Source organism: Solanum dulcamara, chromosome 7 (genome assembly GCF_947179165.1).
Source record: "Solanum dulcamara chromosome 7, daSolDulc1.2, whole genome shotgun sequence".
NCBI lineage: Eukaryota > Viridiplantae > Streptophyta > Magnoliopsida > Solanales > Solanaceae > Solanum > Solanum dulcamara.
In genome coordinates this window covers 3,241,537-3,257,153 of record NC_077243.1, presented here as the reverse complement: position 1 = coordinate 3,257,153, position 15,617 = coordinate 3,241,537, and the positions used below count along the sequence as shown (strand labels likewise).

Genomic DNA, 15,617 nt, shown 5'->3' with positions numbered 1-15,617 from the left:
AACCCATGACACTTTTGGATAATGCAATAAATCAACACAAATATCCTTACCTAGCTTGCTTATTTTATGAAGCTCCTTCTTGAACTTCACTTCAAAACTTGCCTTTGAACATCTCCATAATTATTTTCTCCTTTCCTCTTCCTTTCGGGTTTGATTTCAATTAGACCAAATATGTCTAACACGCCTTTTAACTTCAGCATTTGGTAGCAGTTCATCAATAGTTGCATGAGAACCTTGCAAAAAAAATAAAATACAATTCAATACTTAATAGATAATTTAATATCTTTAGCAAATATAATAGGTAATTACCTTTTGCATATCTGTCATCACAGTAAGACTCTGTCCAGTACCAAACTACAGGTCCTCTTTCAAGTAATTGATAAAGAAACTTTAACTATGCTTAGTTTTCTTATCTACAATTGCCCAGGCTATAGACAACATTTGATCGTTTCCATTCTTGCCAACTGCTACTAGAAGTTCACCCTTGCAAGCACCCTTTAAGAAACATCGATCAAATCTTATTATTCTTCTACATCCTTCTTTCAACCCCCTTTTCAATGCATCAAAGCACACATAGAAGTATACAAATAAATTATTTCCTGGTGTAGTTTCTCTATCCATTCTTACACAAACAGAACTATAAGGATTGGTCTGTTTTATAACCTCAGCATAATCACATAATCTTGCAAAGTATATATTCCAGTCACCCATGGATTCTCTAAATATCATTAGTTTTGCCTTGTAACAGATGATCCTACCAACATACAATCCTAACTCCTCCCTGCACAATTCTTGCATTTCTCAAATCTTTAAGGATGGTTGTTTAGTTATTTCATCCTTGAATTTGTTTGCTAGGAATTTACTTGTACACATTTTGTTCTTATTTGATGGAGAACACTTATGTACAAGATAGTAGTTCTTGATCAAAAAATTATCAGAATCTTTATCAATTTCACCATAACACAACCATTTGCATTTTTTTTTGAATTTACATTTAGCCCTCACTCTATGAGCTTCATTAGGCCTTAACTTAATCTGATAATTATATTCTACTGTATAATTTTTCAAAGCCTTTCTAAATTATTTAGCATTTTCAAAAATCATTCCAAGTTCAAAAATAGCAACTTCACATTGATCATCATATCTGACCTTTTTGCTCTTCCTTCTTCCTAGTTGATCAACACCCCTAACAACTTCTACATCTAGCACATTTGTGCTATCATCACTATCAAAGTCTGAACTATCAATATACTCTTTAACTCCTCCTAATCTACCAACTTATCTATCCTTCTTAATTTTTCTAATATCTTCAAAGTCTCTATCAATATCAGTTTCACCTACTAGTATTTCTTCAAGTACTTTCTTTTTTCTCTTACGATTAGATTTTTTTTGTTCCTCTTTTCAACTCTAAAGGATCTCAATTCTTCATCAACATTAGAACCATCTTCATCAGAAATGGCATTAACATCTGAGTTACTACTAGGCAGATTTGACTCATCCTGAGCCATATTTACATCAAAAACAACTTCAGTCTCATTCACATCTGAAACAGCCTCATTCTTCATATTTTCATCAGTATTTACATCTACAGATTCATCAATAGAGCCTGGCCATGCAAAAACACCAGCTAGAATTGACAATTCCTCTAACTCATTAATTTCATAGACCACATAAACATGAAGGTCATCATCATCTATTAAGTCTTTCACATAGTCTAATCTATTAAGTCTTTCACATAATCTAATAATTGAATATCAGAAGTAACTTAGATAAATTCATTGTTAATTTCATTTTGACAGTAAAAACCCTTCACATTTGTGTACCCAAGATCTTTAGTGTATGAAAGAAACTCGACAAGGATAAAATGATCTTTATCAATAGCAACGGCAAATACATCTATTTCTCCTCTGTAAGTAGGGTTAAGGTCTGCGATAACATGACCCCCATGATGAAAACATGTCAAAATATAGTCGTCCATATCTAAAAAAGAAGACCCCCCCCCCAATATAAGGAAATATCCAAAATGCCCCTTACTTTATCAGTGAAATTTCCACCAAAAAAAACCTAGTTACAGAATGCTAATAAAGAGAGTGGAAACAACCAGAACATACACCTTCTTCAAGAATGAAACATACAAACACGAGAAGTAGTTGATAGAACCTTCGATTTCTCCAATATCAAAAAGTCCGACAAAATAACAATCTCCAACACTTGATTTCAACCTTTAAACCTAGAAATTAGCAACATAAACTAACATAATAGTTAGTACTAACTAAGAATTGAATGAAAATCAAGAAAAAATGAACCTTTAACTCGAACTCACATTCATAGTCTTACCTCAGGTTTTGATCGGTGAACTGAAGAAGAGAAAATGGAAGTTGAAAGATCAAATTTTCACCCTTTAAATTTGGAGCCAATATGACGTGGAAAGAATAATGAGTTGGCATGATATAATTGGCCAACTAATCCATGTGGACGCAATTGTAATACACGCGCTTGAGGCCAATAACAGATTATTTAAAAAGTGTCAATATGACACAACAGACCCCTACATGAGGTGTCTAAAGTGAACATCTCCTGGTTTAGGTGTCTAAGTGAAAGTTGGTGCCAACTTTAGGGAGCCACCGATGAATTTCGCCTCTACCGTTACAAAGTAGCTCACATATACTCCTACCATTACAAAAGTAGCTCACATATACCTTTTCATCTAAAAGAAGTGGAAAAATTAATTTTAAATTATTTTTTAATTTTTAATTACAAAAAATTATGTAGGGGTAAATTTGATCTTTTTCATACATAAATTATCAGTTGACTTATTTAATTATCATTATTTGAGTTTTTTATTCTTATTTCATTTTTTATTTCATTCTTTAGTGTAAAAATAAGAGAAATAAAAAGAAAGAAGTGTGAATCAAAAAAGAGAAAAAAGTAAGAAAAAATTATAAAACAATTTTTGCGGCTATATGGTAATTTAAATATTTTTTTTGGCTATATTGTAATTTAGTTTTTGTATCTATAAAAAAAGCTGGAGCATTTATAATAAATTTTACAATAAAATTAGTGAAAAAAATAAATTTGACCATCAAAACAATAAATTCAAATTACCCGTTGAATAAAAAAATTCTAAGAAAAAACATGTGAGAAAGATCAAATATATCCCTATATGAATTATTTTTTTAATATTATTTTTTGCACTTTCATTAGAGGAAAAGGGTATGTGTGAGTCATTTGTATAACAATAGGGGTATATCAGCTCTAAGTGATAAAAATTGAGGGGTACATCATGTCATTTTCCTTGAAATTTTAGATCTTATCTTTAAAATAATAGTGCACCCGTATTTTTAAAATCTTAGATTCGCCTCTAAGTATTATACTTTTTTTTTTCATTTATACACCAATGTAAAATCCTAAATATATTCATAATACAGTAATTGAACTGAATCACTCAAAACTTGCAGTGCGGTAATATCGTCCGAACGGAAGGAAGGAAGAGTCGGATTATTAAAAAAAAAAAAAAGTGTGCATTCCGCATAGTGGCAATTTTACAATTATTGATAGAACCCAATAGTTTGGAGTCTAACCATATATTACTAAAAATTAGTATAGATAGATTTGAACATATATTTCAAATCTCTATTCAAAAGTTAGGACTTCGTTTCAATTTTTTGTAAGATTTTAATTTGAAATGAAATTTAAAAAAGTAAAAAATATTTTTAAATTTTGTGATCTTTAATTAAATATATATAAAATGTATCAAAATATTCATTGATCTTATGTCTTAAATATACCTGTCATGAGAAAAGTTTAAAGCTAAAGAGTTGCTTAGAAATGAAAGAGATATTTTTTTAAAAAAACAATGACAAATAAATTGCAACAAGGATAGTGTCTAATTCACCGATTAAGTGCAACACAAAGCTAGGATAAAAGGAAACTTTGGGCATCATGTGGCAAGAGGACCAACGATAGCTCAAAAGTTGGCATTGGCCTTGCTGGGTAAACAATAAGAGCTCATGGCCTGTGTCAGGGGCGGAATATTTGATAAGAGGGTTTAAGAAAATTAAAAAATAAGGAACTGGATGAAAAATGTAAAAAAATGTGTTATTGTCAAAAATCGAACCTGCGACCGCAGGCTCAATCACAAGCACCTTATCCACTGATCCACAATCTCCATTTATTAAAAGGATGCAAAAATAATATTTGTACATGAATAAAAAAATTCACAGTATATATATAGTGCAATTGTCCGACGAAGGGGGTTCATTTGTCACCCCTCGCACCCCTGTAGCTCCGCCCCTGCCTGTGTCCATGTTTCGTCACTCTTTTCCCATTTACACAGAAAAGGACAAGTCAAAAATCATATGGGTTGTGGTGAAGTAATAAATACTCCTTCATTCTTAACCAATTAAGAGGTCTCGAATTCAAGTCTCCTTGAATATAAAATCATTTTTGTTAGGGAGGTTCATGTGAATACCAAACATCGAATTAAAAAAAAAACATTTAGACTACCGTGGGAACTAGAAAGAGACCACCTCATGACTGATCAAAAAACTTAGCTTGTTTAATTTGACTCTGACGTTATATGCTGATGCACTTCCCCAGAATTTCATGCCCAATCTAAAAAATATTTTATTCCAACATAGCTCCAAAATGCACACACCAAGTGGTCTAATACTGTCCATATACAAAAGTTAAAAACTCTTAATAATGGAGTACTACTTACTATCTATATTGTGTAGCAATAGATACTCCATTTAATGTTGGTAGTAGAAGTTGGGTACGATATTTATGAGGCTCACCAGTCAATGACACTTCCTAGAGTTATTTCACAAATTCATATTGGACCACTCCCATCTTCCCTTCCAACCTTATATTAATTACAGTCATACAATCATTTAATTTCCAACTACTTTCAATCTCTCACCTTACAAATTTCCTGTGAGTAATTAAAAACCACACCCATATTACATTCATACTTTCTAAAAAAATATATTAAAAAAACAACCCTATCATCCATAATTAATAACTTCATTATCCATCACCTACCGTTTATTTGCTCCTTTTCTTTTTCTATTTTTCTCTTCCAATAAAGTACTGCTTTTAATATTTTTACAATAATTGATATTGGTAAAAGCAGTTACTGGAGAATGGAGATGCTAAGTGTTCTAATATTTCTTACTCAACATTTGTCGGGGCTAAATCCTACAAGATTGTTGGCCAGGTCATAACTGACACGTGTCCCTTGTTGCTGTATGTTTCCAATAATTGACAGCGACCCTTCCGTCGGAGCAAAAGCCAAGCAGAATTTACCCGACGAATCCACCGGTATAAGGTAATTCTTCGGGTGCAACGAGAGCGTTTTCCCGCCGGAGAAATGAAACGCCAGCGTCGGAACACTCGTTCTTCTCATCGACGACAAGTCGTAGCAAGTGTCGAACAGCGCGAACTTCCCGGCGGAAGGTAAATGCTGAGTGTATTTCACGAAAGAGTCACGTAGAGCATTGTAAGCACTGCTCTGTAACCGAGTCACCGCCGTTCCGGAATCCACAATTATTCCGCCGTTACCACTTCCGTCGATCTGAAACACCGACGCCGGAATCGACAGCATTTCCCCGCCGACGCTGATTCCGGTGAGTCCGACGTAGAAGAAAGTGCTCCTTCTCGAGTTACGGAGCAACGGTGCGATTACGGAGTCACCGGGTCGGGCAGAATTAAAATCCAGCGTTGAGGATGAAGCAGAGTCACGGTCTACGAAGCAGTAGGAAAACGACGACGCTTTGATTTGAGTTGGTAGAGATAAAGAGCCGCGGCCTAAAGCAATCAAGCCAGCGGCACCGACGAATAGCCCTTCATTATCATGGCCACAACCTATGGCAACTTTAGGAAACGAACCAGAGTTCCCAAACGACACCGTTTCAGTTGCAAACTCTCCAACAGTGAACGAGCCGTCTCCGTAAGAGACCTGATAGAGACACGATTGAGAACCACAAGCCGATACCTGAAGAGCCGAGCACTGAGCTGCGTTGCAAGAGAGCTGACTGTATGTGGAAGAACTCGACGGGTTGAAAATTGGATCCGACTGCTGATAACAATCGGAGCACGGCTCACATTGAACCCAAGTGATGTCACTGCCAGTGTCAAGCACCATGTAGAATTCCTTAGCCGGCTGACCCAAACCGAGCCGAGTAAAGTACTCGCCGCTCCCCTGACTAGCTCCAGAGGTAATAGGAGTCTGAAGGTCCTCAGGCTGCAACATGGTCTGAACCGGCTTGAGATCCGAGTGATTAAAATTGTTTAACGCGAGTTGGAGCTTCATGGTGAGTGAAGAAACTCGAGCCGAGTCACGTTCGAGTCGAGAAAGTGTGAGAGCTGCATAATCTTTATGGCGGGGCTTAACAAGAGCTGAACGAGGATAAATTGAAACAGAAATTGAAGAAGAATTAGAATGGGTATTCTTAATTGCTTCTTGTTGAAAATTTTGGGTAGTCGGAGAGAGAAGTTGAACAATTTTCTCAATGGATGCTGCAACGTCGAAGATTTGGGAGTGTGGATGTGAAGAAGATGACAAGGAACGAGAAAGAACACAGGGGACAGAAACAAGAGAGATAAAAAGAAGAAATAAGCGAAATTGGGCCATATTTTGATTGGGTATATAGAGAATGGAAACGAAAGGAATGGAATGGAGAAGAAAAGAGAGTGAAGAAGTGAATATATAAGTAGAGAAGGGAAAAGCCTAAAGACGAGGGAAAATAAAAGGAAGGGAGGGGGCTCACGTCAGAAAAAAGCATTTAAAACAGAGAAAGAAGCTTGATACCTGCTCTCGCTCTATGTTTTTTTATTTTTGAAAAAAAAAATATGTCTAAAAATTAACAATGGAAAAAAACTTAACTATCTCGCCATAATTTTGTTACTACGCTCTCTCTTTGTTCTATTATTACTACAAAGACAACAATATAATAAGAGAAGATATTGCCTCCATTAATTAATTAATTATTTCCTTTTCCCTCTTCTTTCTAGTTTGTACTGCCACACTCTCTTTTTCCCCCCTATTCCTAGTGGCAATTATTTGCTAATTGTGGTCCAACCATAGTCAAATCAAATAGTTTGAAGATAAGTTCAGAAAGAAAATCTTTTGAAATTTTGACATGCATATCAATTTTGTAGTCGACATTCCTACGTAGTTTTCTGTCAAGTTATCGGCCAAATTAACCGTACAAGGAGATTAACTTGAAAAATAAAGGCGAACATGCAAAAACTATCTTCACTTGTTTGATGGCTAGGAACGCATTCTTAAGTCGTTTATCAATTTAAGTGACAATTTTTTTTTAAAAAAATTATTTCAAAAGAGTATTCTTACAATTAAAAATTAACTTTAATTCTTCATTTATCAATTTACGTGATATTTTTTTTAAAAAAATTATTTTAAAGAGTATTTTTATAATTAAAAATTTGCTTTAATTCTTTTTTTATTCTTAATAAAATGCAGTGAATTCAAAATTTTCACTAAGGAGTTCAAATTCTGGAAAAAAAAATAGATATATAAACTAGCCTAAGGAGGTTCGACATATACTATATATACATAAAAAATTATTTTAACTATGTATAAATAGTATAATTTTTTGCCGAATGAAATTTAGAACCCCGACCATAAGGTGGCTCCACACCTGATAAAATGATTTACAGTCACATAAATATTTAAGGTTTGTTTTAAACCATAAATTTTGAAAGTTTTTTTTCTTAACTTATAAATTGAAACGAATTTTTTTTTGTGTCAAGTCAAATGGTATTATGTAAATTAGAATAAAGAAAATTTTGTATCAAATGATATGATATCACGTAAATTGAGACTAAAAAAAAAATTTACGTGGAAAAGAATGAGACAGTCCGATCCCGTTTTGAGAAAAAAACATCTTCGCTCAAATCTAGTCTTTCCTTCTCATTTTTATTTTCCCTTCTTTTACAACAACAAAAAAAGAGTTTAAACGGATATACTCTTATATTATCGTATGTAAAATAAGTATATATTTTAAAAGGTCAGCTTTATAGTTAACATTTTTTAGAATAACCAGACAAGTAAAAAAAAGATTTTCCTTAATTAGGTGCAAGATGCATGATGATTCATTTCTAAGTTCATCCTCATATTCATTTCAATCCAAAAAAATTGACGTAGCTAGAATAAATGATGTCACTCATTAACTCAACATGTTTAAATTTATTATTATATGTCAACATTCGTGAAGAAGAACCGAACACCGTTGGAAAATCAGAAAAAGTATATATTAAGCATATATTCCTCACATCTTATTTGTTAAGAAACTAAAAATTACAAGTTTAAAAAAAAAAAAAAAGAGCATTCGTGAAGAAAATAAAAATAGCTTTACATGAAACATGGGCTCTCTTTCTAAAAATCTTTTTATTCACATAGGATGTTTCTTGATTTCAATAAAAAAATCTTCCTACTTTTCCCCCTTTCAATTAAATTTTGAGGTGAGTGTTTGGTGTTGGATTAATTTTTTCCATTTCTCTCCACTTGCAAATGTTGTTGTCAAATTAATTACAAGGCTACAACCCCATCCATAATTGAAGTTGGCTACAGTAAAATGTTCGAAAATACTTGTCCACTATTGACTCTGCATGATTCTTAAGAAATTATAAATAGAAGAATAATTTTATTATAGCACTCTTTAAATATAATAAATACAATGTCTTGCAAAATATAATAGAAAAATGACTACTAATTAATGATAAGAGTAAATTAGGAACTAAATTAAAATTATCTCTTAATTTCATAAATTGGATAAGTATTGTTGGACATCTATTGTTAGTATAGTAAACAAGTAAGATGGACGGAGGGAGTACATGGTTACCGGGCGTAGTTCAAGCAATCAATACTTCAAGTTGGCAATATTTAATATCCGATTTTTTTTTTTTTTTTAGATATAATTACAGTTCAATGTTTATAGGTGGCTTAATTTACAAAATAATGAGTATAGGTTTTTGTATATTTCTATATGAATTTTGCTACATATAAATATACATATAATATACATAATTTTAGTGTATAGATATATATAGTATTTACCGTTGCTGCTTTTAGTAACAGCATCAAAGACACTTTTTTTGAGCCAAGACTCAGCTACTCTTTTTTTTTAATCCAAATCAAGAATTAACCGATCATATTATGCTGTGTTAATTAATTAATTTATGTACTACACCTATAAACAATCCTCCACTCTAGTTTTACTTCTTAAACATACTGGTTACTACAGATTAATATTTTTCAGTCACTTGTAATTTTTAACATTATGAATATATATTGCAAATAAGTTTGAGTGGGTTGAGTTTGAAAAATAATTTTTGAACTTGAAGTTGTATTTGGACATGCATTTTACTTGGAAAAAATAAAATTTGAAGTTTTGTGAGTGAAAGTGAAAATTCACCCAAAAATTGATTTGGGCCCCTTTTTTCGAGTTTGAATTATTTTTCTTAAGATGAAATTTTAAAAAAACTGACCAAATTTCATGATAAACAGTGTTTTCAATTTTAATTTTTTAAAAATCTGCCCCGCAAATCTATATACAAATAGTAGCTAAATACAGTTTATTGTAAAGTGATATTGCATTTGCCGGAAAATTTGAGTATATAGGGACAATTTCAAATATATATAATAAACTAATTAGTTTACAACAAATGTAGTCGTGTTTTATTTACATAAAAAATAGCTAAAATCATAGAAAATATACAGTGACTATACAATATAACTTGCCAAAAGTCATAGAAAGTATACACTGACTATACTATATAGATTACTTATATATGAAATACACTAAATATACATTATGATACACTCTATACATGAAATATACACTGAATATACATGAATATACACCGAATGACCATTTTTTTGGTAATTAAAATGACCGAATGGTCATTTACTGTAATTATCTCTTCTTTTAATTTTAATATTTTAACATTGTATCTAAATGACAGCCCGGTGCACTAAAGCTCCCGCTATGCGCAGGGTCCGGGGAAGAGCCTGACCACAAGGGTCTATTGTACGCAGCCTTAACATTGTGTCTACTTATCCAAAATTTCTTTATTTTGAATATAATATGCAAGACATAAACTTCTTTATTTATATATAGTAATTATGATATTTTCATATCATTACTTAGCATCAACTCTCCTTGCTTTAACTAAGAATTATTTCTAACTTTAAGTAGAACAGAGTTCTTTCCTAGAATGAGTTAGATTTCCAATATAACAAGAAGGAATGTCGAGACTCTAAAGAGATGCCTATGATAGTTACATATATAGTGAACATGAAGGTTTCTGTAGATAAATTTGCTAAAGATCAATAGTTGATTTAACTATATGATCTCGAGGTAAATAAGAAATATAGGCATTTGCAAAAGAAAGTTTAACTTGCTAGAACAATGAAAGGCATAATTCCTTCTGATCCGTCTGAAACTTGGTTACGATCATCGGGTCATATCTAAACTATCACTTGTCTTAGTTATCCATTTGACTTGGCAATTTGATACCTTCGACCCCTTTGGTAGTGTGTGTGTCTCCCACTGGGTCAAAGATATCACATTTTCAAGTCTAACGGATAATAAGGACCTTTAAGAGTTTTAAGTATGCTTAAATAAACGGAACCAAGTTCAAAGAGGTGGTTTCCCATCAACAAATGTGGCTTTCAAAGTCTGAGTAAGTTTTTCCTGTATTCCTTCTCTAATTTGAAATCAATAGTACTATCCCAAGGAAAGTCTTGCTCTTCTGGTGCGGGGTTTGATTCCTCAGGCCCGCACCAGAAGTACATTACCAACTTAGCTTAACAATGTGACAAAAATTCATACATGTGATATCAACTAAGTTTAGATTAAACTACTTATCTATGCAGGAATAAGTGTGCGGCAATTATGAGAACCTCTCATTTGTCATTAAAGGCAAATTATTCAGTAAAGGCAAAAATGATTTGACTTGGATAGAACATAATAGAAATAGACGATTCATATTTAGGATTGACCCTACTACTTTGAATTGAGGCATAGTTGATTGATTGATATATTTCTAGTATAACAACCTCAGCGGTCTCTGGTGCTGACATGTTTACAGTAATATGTTCTACTTCGAGCTCAACAGACTAGAAGTAATGAGGTACTATGCCCATTCTCAACATTTATGTACAATATCTATGCGGAGAGTAGGCTGCTGCTTCTGAATAAATCACTCATCAGGTTCATTTTCTTCAACAACCTCCACTGGCAGGCTCGATGGAGCTCAGCAGACCATTGCCTCTTAGCTGTGTGCAATGTTCTTCTGCATCAGCTTGAGCACAGATTATCACCACTGACAGACCATTGTGATGTGCCTCTTGCATGATATTAACAGCATTGTCGACCGTCATCCCTGGTATAACCTTCATGAGTACTTGAACAACATATTCCCTCTTGTTGTAATTGTCATTGTGCAGCATCACACGATAGGGTGGGGACATTTTCCTTGATTTTCTGGAAAAGGAAGACAAAGTTGTGACAGTAGAGTATTAGTCATTCCATTTGTTCTTTATAGAAAGTTTATCAACAGTTTCATTTCAACCTCACAACTTGTATCATTTTCAATAGAAACCCAGAAGGTAAAGGAATACTAACAGATATCCACATGCAGTTCTCTTGATATGCAGCTCATCAAAAGGAAACTTTCTGGTATACTTTGGGATCTGATCCATATTCAACTCTTGCTTAACTTATCCATGACTAAGTAAAGAAATAAACATCACCTCTCTACTTAGCATGAAACATATCTAGTAAACAAATAAACATCACCTCTCTGCTTAGCATGAAACATATCTTGCCTAAAGAAAATTCTCGGGTGCTCCATAAAGAAAATATTTCAAGTTTATGTTCCTAGATAGATTGCCCTTTTCCCCAATCTTAACAAGAATCACCATTATTTGAAAATCCTTGTTTTTTTCCTGCTCTTCATCTATACCCTTGAATTGCTGCCAAATTTTTTTCTCCTCTTTCATTTCCCATCTTCCACCTTAGTAGTGTTGTACAAAGTACTTATACATCACCTAAACAACAATCAAGCAATATGCACTCACGGATGTGGTCTAGTGGCCAATGAAGTGGATTGATAACCATGAGGTCTCAGGATCAAATTGCACTAGCAACAAAAAAAACTAAGGGGTCGTTTGGTGTGAAGGATAGCACCAAATAATCCTGGGATTAAATTATAGTGGCACTTAAGTTGGTGTTTGGCTGGCAAGTCCGCAATAACTTATCCCGGAATTAATAAATGGTACCGGAATAAGTTATCCCTCCTCTTAGGTGGTACACTAATCCCGGGATAACTTATCCCGGGATAAAATAGGTAAATGACAAATATCTCTTTAAATGTTTTTTATACCTCACTTTTCACATTCATATATATTTACATTATTTTTAATACCATATATAACAACATTCACTCCTTATTTTTATGATAATTCTTCATATTTTTTCTATTTAAAATTACACTGTATAATATAATTTTTATTTATAAATTTATTTGACTAATTCTTATGTTTATTTATATTTTGATTTCTCATAAATCATTTTTTACTTTAACAAACTTAAAATGAAAATTTTATTTTAAAATTAAATAAGAAGAAAAATTTACTTTTAAATACATACAGACATCATGGAAATGCACACATAAAAATATTTAAGGTAAAGAAGATGAAAGTTTTATTTTAAGAATGAATATTGAATAACTAAAGCTTGCAAAGAAAATATAAAAAAACTAAATAAAGTAGGGTATTTTTGTAAACAACCAACTTATTCTTAAAATTTATGCAATGCATATTATTTTGAATACAACAAATGAAACACTCAATAAGAAATAATCTCAACATAACTTATCCCATCATAACTAATCCCATCATAATTTGTATTCAAACCAAACGACCCCTAAGTGATAATCAGTCCAAGCCTTAGTGGACAACGTTATCTTGTACCTATGTTGGTGGGAGGTAGCAGAAACCCCATGGAATTAGTTGAGAGTGCGCAAGCTGGCCCCATCCCGTACATCATAGTTATAACCAAAAACAAAATGTATGTAATGTATGTGTAACTTGCAACACCAAAAGTCCCACAGACGTCTATGGTGCTTGAAGATCATATAACTGTTCAGGGGCTTGGGAGTTGATTAGGTTGTCTCTGTGTAAGGTAGAAGAACAAGTGATTAAATAGGTAAATAGGGATGAGGCTGGAATCTGGAAGCCGCAGTGGTTGGAGTTTGACAGTAAGCCAGTTTGCAATGACAATGTACAGTGTAGGAGAACGAAGTATACAAAGACTTATTCTGGATTTGGAAAGACAGGATGGAATGACCTCGTTCAATTGACAAATAACTGCCCAGTTACCACATCAGTAGAGAGCATTTTGGGGTAGTTTCTATTTTCTTTTTACTAAGGAAAATGTAGTCCAGGAAAGGGAACAGTAACAGGTCCAACAAACAAGAAATATAGCAACTGAAGAATGAAAAATTCTGTGTGGTTGTGTATATGGATATGACTCCAACATGATCAGCATGTTTGGTGCTTCCTTTTATCAACCACACATAAAGAAGAAAGAATAAATTCTCTTCCTTTTCTCTTTGGAGAAGGGTTGACAAAGAGAAGGCAATGATCTGACGTTAACATAATTGGACTTCATATTACTTAATTTCAATTTTATGTCTAACTCTATATTATTCTTATGACAACAACAACATACCCAGTGTAGTCCCACAAAGTGGAGTCTGAGGAATGTAGAGTGTATGCAGATCATACCCCTACCTCAGAGGTAGAGAATAGATTATTCTTCTGACCCACCAATTTATTTCGCTGTCTAAGTATGAGGATGGTTCCAATCAACTTTACTTTTCACAGATGAGAAACAGAAAAGAATAGACAAAGTATTCCATTTTTGGAAGTAGTTGAGATGTACTTGGCAAGGAGACGTCAATGTGAAAGAGAAGAATCAAAAAGTTTCAGACTCATGAAAGAATGGTAAAACCTTTAGAACCTAAGTTAATTGAAACAGCACATACTTCACATTTGAGGAATCCATACCTCAAGTCAAACTCAGATTCACGCCCAGGAGTTGTTTTCTCTATAACAGGCTTCTCCAACAACCCACCACCTTTGCCTGCTCCTACTATAGACATTGCCATTAAAGCATTCCGATTTGTCCATTGTTTTTGGCGAGGTTTCTTATCTCCTGTATCACATAAGCCGACAATTCAGTCTTATATCAAGTTACAAACATATGTGAATCAAAATTCATGAAGAATACAGTGGCAATTCATCAGTTCTCCAACTTATGTACACGTGTTCTAATTATATATACATTAGATACATAGCAATCACTGGGTTACTGAAGAGTCGTCTGACTTCTCGGTGACCGAATAAGAGAGGTTTTTATCTACTACTGAATGCACGGACAGTCTCAGATTCAAAATTACATACATGTGTTTCGATTAATGGTCTAGTAAATAGTACTATTCATTAAATCCATGACATTTCTCTTGGATCAACTTTGAAACTTCACTAGTTTTGAGTGGAAGAATGATCAACAGTTTCTAAGAATACTAATGACTAGGAAACCATGATTTGGTCGACCAGCCAAAGATGCAGATATAAACAATCATCTCTTCAACTTGGACTCTCATAGTTCTCTGACAAATTTTGGTCCTTTTCATTGAAGAAAACAGCTCCATTTTTGCCCTAGTAAAAGTTCAAAGTTCAATTTTACTCTTTGCTTTAAGCTATTATGAATGTTTCAGGAAGACAATAACAACATACTCAATGAATGTAATCCCACAAGTGGGGTCTGGGAGGGTGGCGTGTACACAGCCTTACCCCCACCTTGTGAAGGTAGAGTGACTATTTCCGATAGACCCTGGAATGTTTCAGGAAGAAGAATAGCACAAAGAGCCTTATCTCTACACCACCCCCCCACACAGAGCCCCCAATTGACACTCTCTTTCCTGTAATGTGTGTCTGATCGCTATTACTTTGAGGTAATCACTAGACATCAGGGTTTCCAAATCCAGTTCAAAGACCATAATTTTTTCGCTGTTTTTCACTCTAAATGCACGTAAGAGAAACTGAAAAGCCAAGAATTCACGAACCCCATCTCAGGTAAGCAAGAATAATCCATAAATTCAACAAAAACATTCAAGAAAGCAAACTATTCCAATTAAATTGCCACAACCTCTCAAAAGAACGAGCAATTCCTGGTGAAACAACAATAGATATTCAACAATTAACATATCCAATAGAGACAAAGATGGGTTTACCAGGTTTAGGTTGGAAGATTTGATGGGGAGAAAGAGCAACTCGGCCACAAATGGCAGTCTCCATGACCATAACTCCTCTCTCTCTCTCTCTCTATATATATATATCAATTTCTCTCGCCTCCCACCACACACGAACAACACCACTACTACTGCCACTGATCTCTGATTTTATAGTCTATCACAAATTTGTTCACTCTTTTTTTTTCACCTGAAAAATTATATATAGTAACTGCTAAATAAGAGAGAAAATTAAATGAGTGGTTGGTAGTATAAACAGTCGATCAACATTC

General features: G+C 33.6%; 2 protein-coding genes across 2 annotated transcripts; both read right to left on the bottom strand.

The window, feature by feature from the left end:
• Nucleotides 1-4,922: 4,922 nt before the first annotated feature.
• On the bottom strand, nt 4,923-6,699 carry LOC129894282 (protein ASPARTIC PROTEASE IN GUARD CELL 1-like). The gene has a single exon (XM_055969895.1). It carries the CDS (start codon nt 6,632-6,634, stop codon nt 5,177-5,179), a length of 1,458 nt encoding a protein of 485 aa, XP_055825870.1. The 5' UTR covers nt 6,635-6,699; the 3' UTR covers nt 4,923-5,176.
• A 4,332-nt stretch (nt 6,700-11,031) lies between these two features.
• Nucleotides 11,032-15,538, bottom strand: LOC129895590 (ATP-dependent Clp protease adapter protein CLPS1, chloroplastic). The gene is made up of 3 exons (XM_055971316.1): nt 15,328-15,538; nt 14,099-14,246; nt 11,032-11,510 (listed from the first exon to the last, which is right to left on the bottom strand). Exons 1-3 carry the CDS (start codon nt 15,395-15,397, stop codon nt 11,249-11,251), a joined length of 480 nt encoding a protein of 159 aa, XP_055827291.1. The 5' UTR covers nt 15,398-15,538; the 3' UTR covers nt 11,032-11,248.
• Nucleotides 15,539-15,617: the final 79 nt, after the last annotated feature.